This window comes from Gallus gallus, chromosome 3 (genome assembly GCF_016699485.2).
Source record: "Gallus gallus isolate bGalGal1 chromosome 3, bGalGal1.mat.broiler.GRCg7b, whole genome shotgun sequence".
NCBI lineage: Eukaryota > Metazoa > Chordata > Aves > Galliformes > Phasianidae > Gallus > Gallus gallus.
Window position 1 is genome coordinate 95900484 of NC_052534.1, and position 21602 is coordinate 95922085.

The 21602-nt window shown below is 46.6% G+C and overlaps 2 protein-coding genes across 5 annotated transcripts in view; one reads left to right on the forward strand and one right to left on the reverse strand.

The window, feature by feature from the left end:
* The first annotated feature begins 50 nt into the window (after positions 1-50).
* On the forward strand, positions 51-3417 carry IAH1 (isoamyl acetate-hydrolyzing esterase 1 homolog). 2 transcript variants are annotated; one of them, NM_001277729.2, is made up of 6 exons: positions 51-158; positions 479-531; positions 1064-1212; positions 1837-1998; positions 2258-2376; positions 3086-3417. In NM_001277729.2, exons 1-6 carry the CDS (start codon positions 78-80, stop codon positions 3269-3271), a joined length of 750 nt encoding a protein of 249 aa, NP_001264658.1. In that variant the 5' UTR covers positions 51-77; the 3' UTR covers positions 3272-3417. The 2 variants fall into 2 exon arrangements, with proteins under 2 accessions (NP_001264658.1, XP_046794884.1); XM_046938928.1 differs by lacking the exon at positions 1064-1212.
* A 190-nt stretch (positions 3418-3607) lies between these two features.
* Positions 3608-21602, reverse strand: part of ADAM17 (ADAM metallopeptidase domain 17) — a 32498-nt gene continuing 14503 nt past the window's right edge. For all 3 annotated transcript variants that reach the window (NM_001008682.2, XM_046938930.1, XM_046938929.1), the window contains exons 5-19: positions 19387-19555; positions 18504-18634; positions 17032-17121; positions 15853-15966; positions 15183-15327; positions 14546-14634; positions 12422-12574; positions 11797-11996; positions 11557-11660; positions 10929-11063; positions 9835-9965; positions 8655-8733; positions 7403-7491; positions 6857-6913; positions 3608-5585 (exon numbers count right to left, since the gene is read on the reverse strand). In NM_001008682.2, the coding sequence (NP_001008682.2) occupies positions 5235-5585; positions 6857-6913; positions 7403-7491; positions 8655-8733; positions 9835-9965; positions 10929-11063; positions 11557-11660; positions 11797-11996; positions 12422-12574; positions 14546-14634; positions 15183-15327; positions 15853-15966; positions 17032-17121; positions 18504-18634; positions 19387-19555 (2037 nt within the window). In that variant the 3' untranslated portion in view covers positions 3608-5234. The remainder of the gene's footprint in view (positions 5586-6856; positions 6914-7402; positions 7492-8654; positions 8734-9834; positions 9966-10928; positions 11064-11556; positions 11661-11796; positions 11997-12421; positions 12575-14545; positions 14635-15182; positions 15328-15852; positions 15967-17031; positions 17122-18503; positions 18635-19386; positions 19556-21602) is intronic.

A 21602-nucleotide genomic window follows, 5' to 3' on the forward strand; every position in this document is an offset into this window, starting at 1 on the left:
AGGAGCCCTTTAAAGTGCCAACCAGTCCCTCACAGCTCCGCCCTCCTCCTGCGGTGGGAGGCGGACGTCCGGCCGCCATGGCGCTGGTAGAAACGGCGGTTCGGGGGCGGCTGCTGCCGTGGCCGCGCGTGGTGCTCTTCGGGGACTCCATCACTGAGGTAGCGGCTGCGCGGCGCTGCCGTTCGCTCCGGACGCGGCGGAGGCCGGGTGGAGCGAGGCGCTGGTTTGTCGTTCTTTACGGAGAACTGAGCAGCCGGCAGCTGTGGGGGGCTGGCAGAAGCGGTTTGGCGGGCGGGAGGGAGGCGGTTCTTACGGCGAGGTTTGTGTCTAAGCCCGCTCCCCGCGTAGCTCTGTCAGCGGGCCGAGCGCCGCTGTGGTCGCGAAGGGACCGACGGGGCCGACCGTGTGCCCCGGGCTGCGGGCACTGCTGGGCCGTGCCGGGCCGGGCCGGGCTGCCTAACCGTGTGCCGTGCCTTAGTTCTCCTTCCAGGAAGGCGGCTGGGGAGCGTCCCTCGCTAGCAGACTGGTCAGGTAAGAGCAAAAGTCTCACAAGCGTGGCCGAAGAAGCGCATGGCTTCGCTGTGAGGTGACGGGGTGCTGGGGCGGGCTGCCCGCAGGGGTGGTGGTGTGTCCTTCTCTGGGGACATCCAAACCCGCCCGGATGCGTTCCTGTTGGCCGTTAGGGGGAAAATGCTTTGCTTAGAAGGCGGTGAGGCCCTGGCACAGCTGCCCAGAGAGCTGTGGGTGCCCCATCCCCACAGGCACTCAAGGCTGGGTTGGGTGGGCCCTGGGCAGCCTGAGCTGGTGGGGGGCAGCCAGCCCATGGCAGGGGTTGGGTGGGTGGGCTGTGGGGTCCCTTCCAACCCAACCATCCTGCGATTCTATGCAATCCGTGTGTGCACTTCTAGAACATAAAGTTACAGTTGTGTTAGAAACTCCTGTGAAATCTTACTGATTGTAAGAGGGGCAAAGACACCTCGGGACACCTTGGCAGAACGGGTCAGAACTTCTCAGGCCTTGCTTAAAAGGGTTGAGGAGTTTCGACGCTGTGCGTCTGTTTCAGAAAGTGCGATGTTGTAAACCGTGGATTCTCGGGGTACAACAGCAGATGGGCTAAACTTATCCTTCCGAGGCTGATCGCTGGAGGTGCTGCTGCTGAGAGCACTGTTGCTGTTACTATTTTCTTTGGGGCTAATGACAGTGCTTTGAAAGGTACGGTGGCTTCCATTTTTTCCTGTGCCCTTTTCTCTTAAGGCAGTTTTACAGTTAGCAGAAAGGCAGAATGCTACGCAGGCCTCCCCTCCTTCTCTTTCAGACAGTTGCTCTCTTTTCTGTTTTCTACAGTGGATTGTGTTCAGTTATCGTGTTTGTATTTAAACTGTGTGCTGCCTTCTCAATCTCACTGACCGAGAGATAAGAGTTGGATAATGACAGTAAACTTTGAGGCACTCAGTAAGGAGTCGTGTATGCAACACTTAGAGTTGGGAACCTGGTGGATTTTACCGCCTTTGAAGCAATCTGATGAGTCTTTGTTAGATGAGGGAATGGAGGCAGGCAGCCTTTGGAGTCTCCTTAAGACAAGGGTGGCAACATGCGGTGCGAGTCTCAGAAGGTAGGATCAGTGTGTGAAGGGCTGGCTGTGAAGTCCACGGGCATTGCCAAATTCTTCTTAGTTTTTGTTTTGGATGAAGTTTGAGGTGATGATGTGGTCGGACACTGAAAATGAACTAAAAATGAGACATGCTCGTGGTTGTACCAAGCACCGTAGTCGTCGTGTGATACATCTGTAGGCAGCTCCGTCTCAACCACTGATGTGTTTCCTCTGACCCCTTACAGATGTGAACCCTAGGCAGCACGTTCCTTTGGAGGAATATGCTGCCAACCTGACAAGCATGGTGCGCTACCTGAAGTCCATAGACATCACTGAGGACAGGATTATTTTGATAACGCCGCCCCCTCTTCAGGAATCAGCTTGGGAAAAGGAGTGCCTTGCCAAAGGTAAAGGAATGCTGCACCTGGGCAGAATTTCTGCTTTTTAACCCCAGAGCTTCTGGGGTACCCTTCTGGTACGTATTTATAGTGCTTAATTCAGAATCTTGCCAGAAAACATAATGGCTGTTTCCTGCTGTCAAGAAAGTAGTTTCCGGCTACTTGGATTGAGGTGGTTCCGATGTAGTTTGTAATGGGTGATGTCTGCTGATTTCATAGAGTGAGCTGCATCATTTCTGACTGCTGAATGTCCCTTCATGGCTGACAGGTGACAAGCTGAATCGCCGCAATGCCACCACTGGGGAATATGCGCAGGCCTGCGTTCAAGTGGCAAGGGACTGCGGGACTGACGTGCTCGACCTGTGGACACTGATGCAGAAAGATCAGGTATGGTAGCACGAGGTGGGCTTTGGAGCTGTCATAAATGGTGAAATGCATAGTTCTACACAGAGGAACCAATAGCAGTGCTGCATTATCACGGCAACAACAATCTCCAAATTAGATTTGGGGAAAGAAGCAGAATGCTCCAGAGTGCTTCACGCTGGGCCACGTGACAAGCTCCTGGGTATGAACTGAGCGTCACCTGTGGCTAAGCAGATATCCCCACGTGCACTGCAGGTACATAACGCTGTCCTTGCTTTGACTCATGGGTTAGGTTGGAAGGGGCTTCAACGAAGCAACTGGTCCCACCTGCTGCACGGTGCTGGGCTGAGCTCACAGACAGTGATAGTGCACAGGCAGCTTCCTCACGCTGCTGAGTGAGTGCTCGAGTGTGTCCAAGTGATAGCAGTGACAGCTTTCTTCCATAAGCTGTTCACACTGAGCCTTTTCTCTGCCCTGCACTGCTGAGTGCAGCGGATGAGCCAATGGTGCAGTTCTCCATGGTGCAGAAGACTCACTCAGCAGTTGGCTTGCACCACTCGCTCAATCACACGGTCATTTCTGCGTGAAAGCCATGACTTTGGCTGTCCAGCATTCTCTTAATGTTTTCATAACAACAGCTGCCCTATATACCAACTAGTTTTGAGTAACTTACTGAAAAATCACTCATTGCAACTAGCAGTACAGTAACACGTGGCTTTTGCTTCCCTTGTAGGATTTTTCTTGCTATTTGTCTGACGGGCTTCACTTATCAATGAAAGGGAATAACTTCCTCGTGGGACAGCTCTGGTCACACCTGGAAAAAAGACTCTCAGCTCTCCCTTCATTGCTTCCTTACTGGCGGGACGTGGACCCCCAGAACCCCGAGGTGAGCCTGCTGGGAGCTGCCCTGCAGGAGTGAAGCCCAGCCTGCCTGATGGAGCGAGTACAGCACGTACAGCTGTGTTGTACCTCTGCGCCCCCGCTGATGGTGATGAAGATTGAAGTGGACCGTCTGCTCTGTAATCATTTCTTCCAATAAAGATTGGCCAAGAGGTGGAAATGGCACTGGATGGAAGCTGTCACCTTCCTACTGCAGCTGTTGATAACAGAGAGTGCGTGTGTGTGTCTGGCAGTGTCTGGAATGGGGGTTAGAGCAGAGGATGGGATGTGTGAGGGCAGAGTTCTGTCCCCCCCCCACCTCCCAGGTTTTCAGCTGGAGAGTTCACGTCTTTTCCGCAAGGACTGCACAGCCAACTTTTGTTCAGTTGATTTTAATATAAAAAGCTTTGACTGTACTGGGAATTAAATTAACTCCTCACACATGTACTTTGCACTGAATCAAAAAAACAGAAAACAACACAAAACCAACAAAACAACCAAACCAAAACCAGTATATAAAAGAAGGGCTATCAGATAGAACACGGTAAGGCACACATTCAAGTATCAGTGTAACAAGTATCGGGGTGGGGAAGGCAGAGCGGCACTCGCGCTCCTCTCATCACAGGTTCGCTTCCTTTCCATCACATTGAAGATGACCAACGCTTACCCCAGCTCTGCCTCCCTGGTGGCTGAGCGCAGGCTTGTAACAGCTAAAATGGTTCCAGGCCATTCACACACTGTGTCAGCTTTAATAATGCATTCTTAGGGGAGAAAACAGGCACAATAAGGTGCTCTGCTTCCGTGATAGCTGCTCTGGGCCTCACCCTGTCAGTCCACCTGATACCAGGCTGACCTCAGGCTTCAGCGCTGCTCCCGGCCCACACATCCCATGTTACAGAGCTCCAACTGAAGGACACCAACGAGTTACCAGCTGTTAACATCACACTGTATTAGCCGTGTGGAAATTCGAGTTCACAACATCTCCTCCCTAGCACAGCACAGGCCCTGTAAGACTAACAAAGCTTGCTTTTTCATTGTTCAGCTTCACATGTTCTAACTAACATCTGCTCCCCTGCATGGAGTGCAGGACTCTTTCAGTTATTTTTAAGAGCTTCCCAGGCTCAACAGAGTGAATAGCTCAACAATAGCGTTACCTAATTAATAACAACAGAAAAACCATCAGAGAAACATTTCTGCACTGAAACATCCATAAGTGGTTCAAACAGCCCTCATCCGTATAGGTGATTTCTCCACTTCTCTCCCTTCCCTTCCCTGCCCCCTGCACCCCACACACCCCCCTGCAGTGGGAAAACCCCCAGGGGGAACATTTCCCTGCAGTGAAAACAGGGACACGGCAGCGTCACAGCCGGAGGGGCATCTCCAGGCACCAAGTAGGGTTTAACAGCCTCTGCACAACCCTTTTATTTATTCAGAAGCTGTCTCACAAACTTCCTGATGCTGATTATGCAGCCCCACATTATATGCCCACAAAGTGTATTTTTGTTTCCTCCCGTTCTCCAGGTTCTGTGTAATGCTTACACTTTGGCTTACCTGTACCTCACAGGATCTGCTCCACACGGAACACACCGCGCAGTATTTGCTTTGCTGGCAAAGCCCCTTAATTTCATCTATCAGTGCCACCAGACTGCAACGCATTGCATTACAAAAGGCGGATACACAACGTGATATCCAGGAGGAAATTTTGTTCTGCACCACAGGTTGAAGGAAATGTTAGAGGTCGAGAAAATAGAACAATCCAACGAGCTTCAAAACCAAGCCCGGCTCCGGTTGGATTTCCGCTTTGTACAAGATAGAACGCTCTAATAAACGTAATTCAAGGAAGGTCATACACATGACCAGCATCTGCAGTAGGTCGCTTCCTTATTTCTCCCACTCCCTCACAAAAATATATATACATATATCTGTATTTATAGAAATGAAATGGTTTTAGATCCAGAGGAACTTTAGCACGCGGGAGCCGTAGGGCGGGAGGCAGCGGGACATCAGCACTCCGTCTCCTTGCTGTCCACTCGGTTCTGGCGTTGTAGCTTAAAAGACGACGCTTTCTCACTCCTGGTGACGGGGTGCTCCGTCAGGTCCTCAAAAGATTTGGCAGCTGAGCTGCTGTTTGGGAAAGGGTCCTTCTCAAACCCGTCCTCGTCAATATGAGAGTCGGTGCTGGGGTCCTCCTGAATTGTGTCCATTCTTTGGTGGTCCTGCTTGGGAGCCGTGGCGGCCGCGGGCGCAGCCACGATGGGCTGCAGGGGTTGGTGCCGACTGGTGGGCTGCGCCGCGGGGAAGGGCTTGATGATGCGCACAGAGGCCGAGTCCAGGCTGCTGGGCACCTCCGCGTTCTGCAAGACACGAGCGGCCGTGTGGGAGGGGGAAACAACCAGGCGCTCACTCAGCACTCGCTTTGGGTGCTGGCAGCAAGGAGAACAGGCTAAAGGCGCCTCGGGCTGAGCAGCTGCGCCTCTGCCAGGCGGCCTGAAAGCCACCGCTTCCTCCACTCTTCCCCGCTGGGAAGAAGGGATTTGTTAAATTGTATCGATTTCTGCTTCTGTTTGAGCATGGTTTGGAAAATATCCGGGGATTTCCAGGCATGAAAAATCCCTACAGACCTTAGCAAATGCCAACAACGGGCAGGGGAAGGAGAACAGACAAAGGAATGAGACGAGCAGCAGGATGAGAGGTTTATACGCTAACTACTGCATTTCCGAACTGCTCAGCATGCAGCGGATCCAAGGGATCCCAGATTTCTCTAACAGCACTGCTACTGCTGCAAGGAGCCCACTAAGCACAGCTGTACTCCATGGCTGCATCTGCTTCTGAATCTGAGCAGTAAGATCCAAGGAGACTTTTCTATGGCATGGAAGAGCAGTTGCAGAGGATCCAGCTACCATCACCTTCAGCTACGTCCAAGCAGAGCACAGAGGCAATCTGCCTCCAGGTCTGACTCTGGTTTGCTTCCCTCAGAGGCTGCAGAAGAGTTGTGCTAGGCTTCCTTTCTCCTCTCGCTACAGAAATGACATTTCCTTAACAGTGTTTCAGTTAGGAATAAAAACTGAGGTGTCAAAGCACAGGACAAGATACCCAGAAATCTGTCAGAAGATGCCTGGAGCTGGACTGGAAGTGTATATGTCAGTAAGGCAGTACACACAAAGTGAGACGTGCCATCACATCACATCGGGTCCTGCACCCTGGGGCTGACTCTCCCATAAGCAAGTGGAAAGCCTCAGCACATCTGGCCACTAAGACCCCTGCAAACCACCATTCTGCAGCAAAGTCACCACACTTTGCAGAGATTTTCCTGCAGCACTGCCCTGCTTTCCTGACACCACATGGCTGGGAACAGCCGGTCTGTGGCTGGAGCCACAAACACCCTGTTAACACAGTTCCTGCTGCTGCAGCAGAGGAAGGAAGAAGTGGACTGGTCAAGCTGCAGGGCTTGATATGTCAAGCAGCAGCTCAGTCAAAAAAGGTTCCCTCAAATGGATTCATCTGGCCATAGGTCAAGGCATGGGACTCCAGGTCCATCTACTGTCACTCTACAGAAACCTTTGGTTCAGATCTACAACACACACTGGGTAGCTTTCAGGCAGGCCATACTCAGACAGAAACTTACACTGGCGCAGAACAGAGACTTGTTGTTCTCCTCATATTGCTTGTCCAATTTCTTGTCCTAATGGAAAACAAACCAAAAGTAAATCAAAACGCACACAAAAGTAGTTTCTCAGTTGCAAGGACCCTGTCCCAGTTGCCCTGCAGGGACCCACGCCACGTGCTTGGCTGCTGTCAACTCTCTCTAACCCATCTGAACCAAGGCGACTTCCTGCTCTGGATCTCCCCCCAAAATAAAGGTTTTATGAGGGCTACAGAAAACTCTGACTCTACTGGGAGTTGTCAGAACTATACTTGAGCAGAATTTGGAAGGCAGAAGAAGATAATCTGCCGAGGCAAGAACAGGAACGTCTCCAGAACAGTCACGGGAGCACTGGGGTTGCAAGAGCCTGGCAGAGCTCAGGAGGAGCTTTGCCTACTGAAGGGACATACGCTGGATTCTCCCTTTGGGGTTTGCTAAAATCTCCCCACCACCACCTCCCACAGACAGTACACAAAGAGTTTCTCCTACAGCTCCATTCAACAGAGCTGTCATCTCCAGCATACTTACCACACAGTGCACAAGGATGCTGAGAGGAATCCAAAACAGCAAGGAGAAGACGAGCACAGAGCCCACTATGTTATCTGCCAGGAACTTCCCTGTGAATTGGTTCAAACCCATTATTAACCTACCCAGTACAGCCTCATGCCTACACACAGGTCCCTGTTCTGCAGCCACTGCAGAATTTCTTAAATAAAACACAGAGTGCAGAACTAGGCCAACAGAAGAGGAATTATACATTTAAAAAGATTTGATACAATTTACTAACATTGTGAACAGTAACATCTTCCCTGATAAGGGATGCCGATAGGCCATAACGTTCAATGTGAGCAGACTGGGGACAAGCTGCCCTTAGCCAGGGTTCCTCACAATTACAAGACACGCTGTGTATCTGTCACCAAGTTCTGATGGTACAATTACAGGACTCCACAACGCACTCATTTTTGGGCAGAGATGCAGACTGCCTCTACTTGAGCAGACTGAATGGCTTTAATAATCACCTTCACAGTATTTTTTATTTTTAACTTTAGAGTTTAGGTTTGAAAGCCCCAAACACGTCATACAATCAGAGAATTGTTTGAGTCAGAAGTGACCCTTAAAGGCCATCTGGTCCAACTCCCCTGCAATGAACAGGGACACCTACGGCTCTATCAGGTTGCTCAGAGCCCTGTCCAGCCCAATCTTGAAGGTCAATATACACTGCCTGTGTATGTACACATTACCAAAAACACGTGCACTGTTATCCCGTTGTTACACAAGCACCTGCTCATTAACAGTGTCTTCAAGACGACAGTAACAGAAGGAGAGCAGCTGCCCTAAAAGGTGCTGCCTGTTGGCTGCACACAGGGGGTCAGGACTCTCCATCGCCAGCCTGTGACTCACAACAGGCACACTGCTGGAGGGGGCTTTATTAAATGAGAGAAATGAAGTGTTCTCTTCCTGGTCCATTGACATTTAAATCCCACTGAGAGGCCTACTTTAACTATACCATGCTGAATCTAGCTGACCTCTAAGGAACTGTTATTTCCTTTTCTCTAATTGACCTACTTACTGGTTTTCAGACAAGAAGCTTTCTGGAATAGCTATCACCTCTTTTACAAGCTTGGGAGATGACTAGGAAATAACAGAGTAGGAAATAACAGAGTGGAAAAATGCAAAATCATCCCAATTCATTGCCTTACAAGGTAAGATCAGTGCTGTCAAACCTTTAGCTCATACGGAGAAGTAAAAAGAACCACAGGATGTGGTTATGTAATCTTACCAAAGGTGTTGATGCTAAGTTGGTCTATGAAATCCCAAAATCGTTCAATCACGTCCTGTACTTGCTTCTCACATTTGCCCTGTACAAGTAAGCATCTATTTACAAAATGATCTTAGGCTATGTAAACATTAACTACTTCCTTCTTGGAGAGGGAAAAGGATACAGAGATTGTACTGAAATCAAAGCTGCAGAGACATGGAAGCACTTCGGACACACTGTGAATGGGTTTAAACTCATCCCAGCATCACCACTCCACTGTTACCACCTTTATTTTTGACGAAGTTTCAATCCCATTGCTGTCTGGGACAGATCCAGTCGTAATTGTTGAAACACACAAAAAGCATTTCAACAACATCACAGGGAACACAAAACCAAAGTTTCTGGAGAGGCTGATGAGCTGGAAGCCTCAGTTCCCACTGCCCAAGGAGGCTACAGCTCTCAGAACCCCATGCTTACAGATCGGCTTCCAGATCTGTGCTGGTTTAACACAGTAGAGCATCACTGCCCTTTCCGTTCTGCAGCAGGACTGGGGTACGCCTCCCACAATTCACTTCTGCCAACACAAAGTCCACCACCGTTTGCCAGGCACGCAGAGTACACGCTGGCCACGTAGCTGTGGTCACCACTGTGCTAGCAGCAAAGGCTCACTGCTCAACACACCTCCATGAGCTTGCTCCCTGACCTAGTTGATTTCAGTCAAGATTAAATGGACTAACGTGGGCAGCTGAAACAGTGCTGAAACCCTGCCTGGCTTGTGGAAGCGTTTGGTCACTTCCCATGTACAAACTGCCAGCTGCTGATCCGCGGGAGCAGCAAGAAGGGGCTGTAAGCAGCGGCAGAAGGAACAGCTTCACCCTGCACAGCCATTTATGGAGCTAAATTCTATCTGCAGCCTCAGATACCTTCTAACATTTACGCCATGAGGAGGCAAATGGGTCCAGATCGTGATCTTTTGGGAACCACATTCCACTTCCACAGGTTTACTGCCAGCCCCCGGGAACCTCTGCCAGCACACCCACAGCACCAGGTGTCCCAGGATTGGAGGGGACCCACTGCCCTCGTGTGCCTCCCTGCACCCAGGCCTGGGAGTGACAGAGCTTTGCCGTCTCTCAATCAGCACAGTCTGAGTCACAGCTACAAAAGCAGGCTGCGCAGTGCACTGGCACCCAAGAACACTCACATTTGAGTCACAGAAGCCCACGGTACAAGGCTTCCCCTTGCGCAGAAACAGGAACTGGTTGTTGGCGTCGACGTAGGGCGTGCACCGATCCTGCTCGTCCCGGCAGCACACCTTGCAGGAGTTATCCGTTTCTGCAATAAAGCAGCACAGCCCCATCAGCCCCTGCAACCCAAAGCCAGAAACACGCACAACCCCACGTGTCCCCCAGCCGACCCCGCTGCTGCTCAGCTTTCCACGAGGAAGGCAGGACTGTACAATCCCATGACCAAGCCTGACACTCAAACAGATGCCCTATTTAATGTATTAGGGGACATAGCAGGACCAAGCTTTGCAGGCTGATGATACCCTTAGGCTGCAGCAATCAATAGGCAGGTGAGGAAGTTCCAAATGCATCCATCCAAGATGGATTTAAATACTTCTTGGGTTTCAAGCCCTCTAGGAACTCTTCTCCTTAGCTATATCCTCTGTCTCAAATGGAGGGGCTCACAGTACGTCCCTGGGCATCCCCTGTGGGGTCTTCCTCCTCTTCCCAGCTGCTCTACTACACCTGGGAGAGAAGATGGAGATCAAGCAAGCACGGTAGCTCGTTGATACAAAGGCAGGACAGACAGGTATACAGTAGCAGAGCTCAAGGATCCTATGGCATCAAGGCACTTTGGCTTCTGAAATCTCTATTCACTTTTTGGAGGTCACGCTTGGTCCAGAGGCTGTTTGGCATCTCCTCACTATCAGAACAGCCAGACTTTCCCCTTCTGGTTGTGTACAGCCAAGGAAGAGGATGGTGGGAATGGACTCTCCTTTGCCTAGGATGCAGACCCTAAGTTTCATATTAAAGTCTTCAACCAAGCCCACCAGAGGACGAAAGGACATTTACATTCCTTTCCACAGAATATCCCAAGCTGGAAGAGACCCATAACAATCACAGAGTTCAACCTGAGTCCAACCAGAAAATACTAAACCTAAAAAAACAGTAAAAAAAACCAACCAACAACCCTGAAGGGATCCATATGCTCATCTCCCCAACAGATCAGCCCAGCGCTACCTGGGGAGCAGGGCTGAGACAACACCTCTCAGTCCAGACCCACACCACCCACCATTGCAGGCACACGAGCGGAGGTTCTTCTCCCTCTCGCAGAAAGGGATGCACTCGCCATCCTTGCACTTCCCCATGTCCACACAGATTGTGTCGTCTGGAGCATTGCCAGGAGGAGGGCACTCGCTGCTGTTCCCTGCAGACAGGGGGCGACAGGGTGGGAGGACAGTGTTAGAGCAAAGGGCATTACTACACTCTGGATAGCACACAGCAGACCCCAGAGGTCCCATAAGCAGAACAGCATAGCTCTGACCCATCCCCTTGCCTCCAGAGATTACAAAGAAGTAATAAACAAGCGGGGAAGTGAAGCAGAGCTGCAGTAATTCCAACCTTTCTATGGCAAGATTCAGTTCATCCTTGGCCCTTCCCAATGACCTGCCCTGTTTTGCTTTTTTTTTCTTAAAGGAAGAAGAAATAAACATTCTTCATGTCCTCCCGGGCAGTAAATCACCAAGTGGTTCCTGAACTACAACGGAACTTATTATAGAGCAGTTTTGTGGTGCTTAACTGGTCTCTAAAATTAGTTGTGCTGGATGAACAAAGGGCACTAGCTCAAAAGCTGATGGAACAGGACACTGAGCCTGGAGCACTTGGCCAGCTGACGGAGCGAGCACAGAGCTCTGTCCTACCCGTGCAAAAAGACTCTCCTTTACAAGTGGCATTTATGGCTTCTTGGCATTTTTTCTGGGCACTTTCAAACTGGCAGCCTTTACAGCAGGGGCTGTTCCGATCACTGCAGAAAGATCAAAATGAAAGGAAGAAATACTGAGCATTTCTTTATGTACTTTAAAGAAGTATGAGCACAACAAAAGGCAAAGAAAGAAATTCTCTCCCCTACAAACGAGATGCTGCAGTGCATCTTCCCTTACCTGCATTTGGCACCATCTTTCAGTTTGCAGTCTGCAGAGCAGCAGGGATCAACTCGTTGGTACAAGAGGCCAGGATCGCATTCCTCCCCTTCGTCCACCCTGGAGTTCCCACACACTTTGTTGTTGCGCTCTTTGAAGCACTCCTGGGCCTTGACCTCTATGGTCCTATGGATGGATTTTTTGCTGCAGCTTGAGAACATCTGGAGAATCATAAAGAGAAAGAGCAGCACTGAGGAGTGCACCCTTCTGTCAACAAGTACATCTACGACAGCCTCAACCTCTTCAGACCTCCAAATTCTGCTGTCTTAGAAAGCATGTATTCTCTCCATGCTGCCATCTTGATGGCTCTGAAAGATTTTAAGATGGGAAAATGGTAACAGCCACAACAGTTGATTACAACCAGCACCTGGACACACCATGAACCCCAGAGAAACTCAGAAAGCAAAGATGAGCTCATCTTGCAGAGAATCCAACTGCAAGAAGTTATGTCTTCTTTTCATGGTTAATCCATTGAATTCCCACATGCTTCAAGGTAAAAGAATCATTAACTAAATAGCCTTCCTGCGTCAAAGGTCACTGACCATAGCAAAGACTTGCACATGTAAGCAAAAGTACGCAACTATACCTTATTGTTTTCATGATCTCCACTGACAGCAATTGGATACATAACGTATTTCCCTCCCTGGTCTTCCGTGGGGGCACATTCTGGCAGACTGTCAGGGTCATGCTCTGCTCCAAAGTTATGGCCAAGTTCGTGCGTTGTAACCAAGTCGGCCTCCTTTGTTGAAGATTTAAAAGAACAGTAGTGCTGAAAGAAATCATTCTGAGCAGGACAGGACAGAAGATCCCAACTACTTCTATGTCACCGGCAACTCTACAATACACTGAGATGTAAAAGCCATTTCCCCATTATCATTTCTTAGAAGCAGAGAACTAAAGGCAAGTACAATTCTGGTTTGCATCCAAAGGCAACTTCCAGGCTAGGTCAGAATGCTGAAGCCTTGTTAAAGGCAAAGGCCGAAGAATACCATTCAATTTTGTTTCCAATGCAAAGCAGATACTCAAAATATCAAAAAGTGGTTTTAAACAGCAGGAAGGCATGAAAGTTCAACAACACAAAAACCAATCCAAACAAACACCAGCTACCACGATTAGTCAATCTCTTGTTCAAGCTTATCTTGCCATTCAAATTATTTCTTCTAAATAGACGATTACATCAGGAGCACTGAATAAGCTCTGCTATTACATCACTGCTAAGAAAGACAACTACAGACGCAGTCCGACAGGGAGGAATTCCTAACATCTCCACTGCAGGAGATGATTCCTTGTGCTGAGGATCCCATGCAGCTCCACATGGTGGCACAGCACCTCTCTGCATGGCTGTAGCCAGTAGGTGGTGGCAAGTTCACAAGGTGACAAAAGAAAACGGCACAGAAATATGTTAACCTCAAGGAGATTGGATGCTTCATGACAGACAGAAGGAAGTTTGGTGAGCAACAGTCACTGCTGCTGGTGTCCGGCACTAAGCATGCCCAACAGGTGAGCCAGGGCAGGAGAACTGCCCAGAGATCACATCGGTGCCTCATGGTATTTCATCTGTGGGAGGGTTTTAAGCAAATTCTTTTTCTTTTTAAGTCTGACCAGATGCTGTACAGAAGTCTCCCTGTGAAAACAGCCTGTATGTGCCCGCTGCCTCAGCCCAAGCTTTGTGACTCCTACTGAGACGACGTCAAACTCAATTTCCTTTGTTGCCCAGGACAGGGCTCCAGCTTGGAGACTGAACAACGAATGCAAATAGCATGGCAACAGCCAGAGCTCTTTGTCAACATCCCTATAGCACAAAGCTTCTCTGTCTTTTTTTTCCTAGCTTCTTGACAGCTTCTGTGCCAAGTTTTAGCCCACACATCAATTATGAATTCCCTTTATAATCAGGCTACAGCAAAGCACAGCTGAGAAGTCAGCAGGAAAAAAATATGCCCTGCTGCAAAGATCTGCTAGCTGCAAACACAGACACAGTTCTGCTATCTTCTCAAGTGAGACAAAGCTCATATTGAGGCCCTAATGCCATTATTGTCTCATCAGCTACGAAAAAAATCCAGACAGTATCAATTCACATCAGTATTAGCACCCCTGCTTACTACACTGTTTTCTGCACTACTTATTCAAGGCACATGCACACACAAAAAGCAGGAAGATTAATTTAATTAAAAGGTCCAAACTAGACCTCCTACTTTTCCTACACTACTAGCACTGCTTTACCTTGTATGTAGAACAAGCCTACATACGCTATCTTCCTAATAGCAAATACATTCAGTCCTTATTTCAGTCAGACTAATTTTGTTCTTACTGTAAGTCTCCCGGCTGTGTAATATTATCTGTTCTGTTTAAGAATGATTTTTTGTTTGCAATAAAACACATTTAAATTAATCTTCGCATATCAAAATCCTATTTGTACTTGGATAACTTCTGGACGGTCCTTATTAGACAGTGGCTATGCTTCCCCCTTACTGTTCCCCAGGGAATTCAGCTTTCGACTGCTTTCAATCCTAACCCCCTTTGTCCACCAGGACAGAAATGGCGATAAGGGCTCTGTGACCTACATCCCTGTCTCCAGGGATCTGACTCCATCTGAAAGCCAGCAGTTTGCTGCTGACGGAGCACAGAACCTCATCACAACCCCAGCAAACACATCACCAACAAACAAGCACATACACCAAACACCCGCTCTCTTCAGAAGATGCTCTCCTACCTTTGTGAGGATGGTTTTCCCATAGTTCTTGGTGCTGGTTAAGCCACTGTTCAGATAGATGTCCTTCTTTACAATCGGACTGTGATAAGCTATAGATGTGAGATAGAAACAAAACAAACTGACAAATGCTTTTCTTGTTTTCTTTTTTCTTTTTTTTTTCCTTTCTAGGAGGTGGACAGGCAGCTATTCTTTGGCAAAATGAACAGCTTTGTTGTTCTCACAGATTCACTACTGAGCCTCTTGCCAGTATTCTCCAGTGGGAATTCTTACAAACACAGCACAAACAGTTCATGTATTGCAGCAAAGGAGGACAATACAAAACATTTTCAAGACAACAGCATCTGCCATTCCAGAACTGAGGCAAGATGCACCCACACAGAGTGGAACTTGGTCTAGCCAGGCCGCAATGGCTTTCATAAAGCTTCTTCACTCCAGATAGCCTTGTGACTTCCCACCCCCCCTTCCCTCTTTTTCCAGCTCCAGCCAAGAAAATGGCCATCAATTCTATCCAAAAGACAACCACTAGAGACTATGCAAATAACACGTCATGCTCCATGAAAGCTAGAACAGGATTAAATAGAAACAACAAAAAGTAACTTTCAAGTCACAGTTGGAAAGGAAGAAAAGGAAGTCTTGCCTTTAGGACAAATGCCACCATGGCTGTTAGGTCTGGGAGAACCAACGTAAGCCAGTCCAAGTGTTCCCATATCAAAATCTTGGTATGTGAAGAGATGAGCAAGGCACACATGAGCTGCTTTCTCAGCAATATCAAAGCTAAATTGCTTTAAAGAGAAAAAAAAAAAGTATATTCTCTGTAAAATGTTTCACAGTGCATACCAGAAATCTATCGAGAACTTTTATCTAGTAAGCCAGGCACCTTCTAAATCTGGTTAAGTCAGGCAAAAGCAGATGATTATCTGTCCTACAAATCTGAATAAATTTAAATGAATACCCACGTACATTGCACACGTTCATTTATGTAACTTGCCAGTTCATTTCCCCCTTTTCACACAAAGGGGAAAGCCAGCTGTACTAATTTTGTGAAGGTCAGAAGGCAGGCAGTCTTAGAGCCAGACGTACCAGGACTGCCCTTCTGACTCAAGTTACATATTAATCCCAGTTGGTGTGCGCTCCATAATTACACAAAGGAGCCCCTTGCCATTGGGCTACAGGACACATTTGCTAGTTTGACTGCCTAACATCTATACACCACAGAAAGGAAGCGAAGCAGTTTCATCCACTACTGCAGAACAGCTGTGCAAGTAAACTTCTGCAAAAGGCCCAATTATTCAAGGGTTACCACCTACCTCTAGCAGCATTTTCACATCCCAGGCATCCTTCTTGTCATCTGGATAACTTTTTGCCATATTGTAATGCTTTCCTCCAGGTGCTACACGTTCTGGCTCACTGTGGATGATAATCTACATTTCAAAAAGGGCGACAACAACGTAGAAGAATTTTGGTCAATTTTGTAACTACAGAAAAGTTTTCAATGCAATCCTAAAGGTCTCAATAGATCTGCAAGAAGAAAAACTGAGATTCAGCACGCTCCCAATGTCAAGCTTTCAGCTTCTGCTAGCTAAGATACACCGACCAGATCACAAGGAATTATGCCAGCCATTGTAGAGTAACATCAATGGTCTTCACCAAAATATTGTGATTTAAGATGCATGTTACATAAGAAACAAATCTCTAGCAAACACAGCTAGGACTCACATGCAGAATTAATGGATGCTGAACACCACAGAATTATTGTTAACTAAGGCATACTTTAAAGGATTGCTGCTTTCCCAATAGACTAGAGTAGTATGCTTTCCTCCTGCCCCTCAATTAGCTCTCATTCCTTGCTCCTGGAGAGGCAGCTAGCTTGTAGCATGGGTGTCCCCATGTGCCACACAACAGCTCTTGCAGTACTCAGAGCAGACGGATTCCTCTTCTTTTTAAATGTACTCAGAGCAGATGGATTCCTCTTCTTTTTTAAATGCCCTCTGCCAAATTCCTATGCTTTAACCTCCAGGAGCTATCAAATGAACTGAATCCACTACATCCAACCCTATACCAGCCTCTACACTACCGTGATATTATGTTTAACTGTAATCATTAAAGTCATTCAGGATTTGTGTTTCTTTCACATGTTTGAGGCACACTCATGTTCTATAATCTAAGCACTAGCCACAAATAGAAAGATGAAGTATGTGCATAATGGTATGTCTGATAAACAAGAACAGCCCCTCTGAATTGAGATAATGTATGGAAAGTGAGAACTCCCATCTCAAAAGCTGCAAGGAACTGAAAATAGACATGCTGTCAAATCAGTAACACTATCTCTGGTAAGATGCTATTTCTGAGCACTGCTGGCTGCAGTAAGTAAGTAAGATTTGATTATTTTCATCTATAATCTAGACAAAATAGTCAGAAACCCTGACACCTAAAGAGTTCTTACACTTCAAATTGGAAACCCTTTGCACAGCTCAGTAAATACCAACCTGCTCTATTTGTATGCCGTAACCTTTGAAGGCCTCATTGTCCCACGAAGTATTTCGGTAGATGTCATCCACTCTGTCTATCAATTCAATCTATGCAGGAAAGAATAACAAGTCATGACAGTCCTATGCTTTCATTCACCGAAGTTCAAGACACTCCAAGAAGCTGCAGCATTCGTCTGGAAACACTTCAAATTAAAATTAAACCTTATTAAACATAACAGATGTATTCAGTGATCCACAACCAACAGTGCATGGATCCAAAGAGTACTATCAAATATCTCTGAAAATGTTCCATCATAAAAAAGCAGTACAGACTTTCATTTATCACTTTCATCAGTGCAGTGGAAGGGGTAATATTAAAAACAAGACATCTTGGGAAATGTTTTGCTTATATAGTGGTTTTCCAGGTTTCTATAAAGGGAAGGGCAGAGGAGGAAGCTATTTTTACTGCTTTGTTTTAGCACTGAACTCAACTGACCCCCGAGGCCTCCTTCCCTTTCACAGGCAGTAAACTACTCTTTTTCTCATTATGGTTCAAGCGCAAGGTTCCAGAAAGTCTCTCTCCAGCACTCACAGTCAATATCTCCCTTTTTGAGCTGCTCTCATCTACTTAAAAATCACCTTCTACTAGATACAGAGCATCAAACTTGCTCAGAACGAAGAATGACATTTACAGCCACTTAATAGTAGCTTGTACTTCAGTTTTTCCATCCCTGTGTTGTTTACAGCACACATCTACCCAGGAAACACAACAGTAGGTTAAGACTTGAAGAATCATATGTCAGATGCTGAGATAAACTCTGCAAATAGATGAACTAAGGCTCTTATAACCTGGGGAACACAGATGTGTCTGGGAACAGAGAGGTTGAACAGCCAGGAAAGATGGCAGAGTGATCAGCACATCAAAGATTCAGACTCAGAGACTCATGAGAAACAACGTATCTCCACAAGTGGTTTCGCTTCTTATTCTCTCATGTCCCAAAACCCATACTCTCCACTCCTGCTGTAGGCAGGTGTTCTATTTCACAACTACACATGCAGCCAAACTAATTGTTTACTGCTCCTATCTCAAAATTTCGTTGTTCTGGACAGAGAATCTTGGATGAAGCTGAAAAACTATACAAGCTGTTTTTACCTCCCACGTGAACTTTAAACACGTTTGGACCACTTATAATGGAATTGGAAGTCCAAGAGAATCTACAACTCCGATCAAAAAGTATTTTTCTTAATGAGAAAACAGCATAGCTACCAGTAGCATGCAAAGGGAAGGGATTTGAAAACTGAAGACTACTCTATTACAGTATCACCACTATAAAATATTTTCATGCGTGATTTAGCATTTTCCCAGGTAAAATGCACACAGACACGATGTATGTACACTGTAATAGATCTGTATAAGCTCTATGTTGTTATAACTACTGAATAACTTCTACTTTTCTCCATTTACTCCAGCAAATTGTAACAGTACCTACCAAATAGTTTATAGTAGTACTCTCTTCCCCTCGGCCCATGTACTTGAAAAACCGATGATCTGCCACTACCAACATCTTGCAGGTATCTTTGGAGCTCTCTGGAATGGCTCTTTTCTCCCGGTGGATGCTTGCTAATGTGCATAAAAAAATAAACATTCAACAAGCTGTCTATGGCTGTGTCTAATGTCTTTATTTGAGTCTTGAACATGAGACAGAGTGGGATTTTTCTGTTGCCTGATTTTGGGTGGAGGTGAGGACTCTTGAATTTTGTCTTCATAACAGTCTTCAGACTTGTTGTAAGGAATGGAATGTATAGTAATGAAACAGAGCTGCTCAATAAATTTACCTACAGAGTTTTTAAGGTCATCAGTCTCTGTCCTAACAACACTTCCTTCTGTCCCAGTCATTACCTCCATCCCTGCTGATGCAGTAGAAGATAGAGGAAAGTGAGACTCAAAGACTCATCATAGCTCAAGAGGGATTATTAGAGTGGCCACAGATATCAAACAGGCCCTAGAGCACACAAGTATAAGGTTGTTTTAGTGTCCCCCTTAAAAAGCCTACCTACAGTGCTGCGAGCTGTCACAATAAACACTACTTCAGCCCAAGGAAATAGCTTTCTGTACTTCACTTACACTTGGATAGATCCAGTCATCCTTTCAGTGAGCCAGGTAGAAACATGCTGCTAGGGACAGCTTCTTCTTTTCAGCATTATGGATTTTGTTGTGTGGGGGGGAGAGGGAAAGAGGGAATGAAAACAGGTACTGCTTTCCCCCCTGAACCAGTGACTTCAAAGAATTATACCAGAAGGAGCAACGCAGATTATCGCCCAGGTTGTGATCTCACTTGGAAGGTTCTGCTCTCCCAGGGTATGGATGCTCACCTTCATTTTGTTTACTCTCTTCCAGTCCTTTAGGTAAAAGTTCATCTTCGTTCAGCTTTAAATAACCACATACTTTAGGGGATTGCAGACGTGAGAAATCTTTGATATCTTCAGATCTGTAGACCAGCAATCTTTCATCTTGAACATTATCTATAAATCTCCACAGGGGCTGAGAGCACAAGAGCAGCAGAAACACAGATAGTTAGGAACACAGTCAATGCAAAGGCTTAAGTAAAATACATACACACAGAGAGCCAAGTCTCCCCAGCTTTGTGTGTACACATACACATGTACGCTGCATTATAATAATGCCACCCTTGGAAATAAATCTACCAAAAAAACTGCCAAGAAAGCCAACTGAATTCAACCCTTTATGGCCCACGTGCATCCGAAGATCTAAGATCATCTCAATAGAGCAGCAGCAGCCATCTGATAAAGCTATAGGAAGGGGAGTTTTAATTCTCCTCAGGAATAAAAGCAGCTCAAGGAGGCATCTCATGCTCCTCTGTTCCCTCCATTACTGACTAGCAGCTAAAGGAGGAGACAGCTAGAGTACACTAAATGCACTGACTGGAGGCACAGGGATCTAAATCTTCTAAACTAACAGAGGATATCCAAATGCACACCAGAACACCATCAGGGCAGACTCTTCAATATTCCTTAGTCACTTATAAACGAAAACTCCTAAAAAATAAAAACCACAAAATCTCAACATAAAAACAACCTAACTGCATAGCAGATGCATACTGCCACTTCACTCTTATTATCTGTGAGTAACATCTACAGCAACACCAACAAAAAAAACCCACACAGGAGCTGTTCTTTGGGCAAGGCCAAGCTGCACAGACAGTCCAAAACCACCCTGCAGATCACTTGGCTCTGGGTCCCTCTGGGCTTGAGGTAGCACTCTCTGAACTTCAGACAATTCTTAAGAGCTGTGAAACTGAAGGAAAACACTCAGCATCCCAGGGCAAGACAAGATGCACAAGGGTTTTACATTAAGATTCCCAACTTTTCCCAGCAGTGAGGACCACGGAAGCAAAGAATCATAGAATCACCAAGGTTGGAAAAGACCCACAGGATCACCCAGTCCAACCATTCACCCATCACCAATGGTTCTCACTAAACCATGTCCCTCAACACAACGTCCAAATATTCCTTGAACACCTCCAGGGTCAGTGACTCCACCACCTCCCTGGGCAGCCCGTTCCAGTGCCTGAAGGTACAAAGGAAGACAACACTGGGGCAACTCTCTCAGTACTGCCTTTTGGGAATGGCCTTTGGCACCTACCAACTCTGACTGCATGCGGGCATGATCTCAGGGTGGTGGAGGGGCAAAGCTGACATGGGGATGTGTGGACAGGCTGTAGTCTCAATGACTACTACATGGGAAATTGAGATATGCTTATGTTATTTTTGGACCACGAACACTAAAAATGCTTTATATCATGATCAAACAGCTACTGTTTGCCCTTGATGTAAAGGGCAAGGAGAATGGTTTGCGTATTCTAATCACATTTTCATACTTTAATAGGACCAGACTTCTCAGGCTTACCTATAATTCTGACTATCCTTGGGTTAGGAGACAATTACAATATCCATACAACACTTAGCTATAATTACTGTTATTCATCCACTTTCACACAGGCTGTGTCCGGGAATATACTGCTTTGAACAAGTAATTAGGGTAGTCTTTAATTATACATTTGCTGATTTTTTTTTTAAATGAGTAGTTTAAAATAACACAATAAAAATGGTGAAGAACAGAAAGAAGGGAGCAGGGAAAAAACAAAGCCCAAGGAGTGGGAAAAATTTCAAGACATAGCAAAGGCACAATTTTGGAAGGCTCAACAAACCTCAAATCTGCTCAGAAGGCTGCACTGTTTGTTTTTCTGAAGGATGTGATCACCACTAATTACCAATGCTATCCACTTCTGTTTCTAAAATCTTTTTCTGTTTAAGATCTATCTTCTCTCTGATGGATCTAAAAGATGCAAATGCCACGGAATGGCACTCACTAATAAAATTCAGTACTTTCTGAAGTCAAAATGGTTTTCCACTTTAATTGCACCTTCCTACTAACTCTAAAACAAATGCCACCACCACCACCAAGTCTATTTTGAGCTACAGAAGTGTCACTGTGACTAGCCAGAAACAGAAACACCCGCAGAAAAAAGAGAGATTTTTTGAATATTTCCTGTAACAGTAAGGCATAC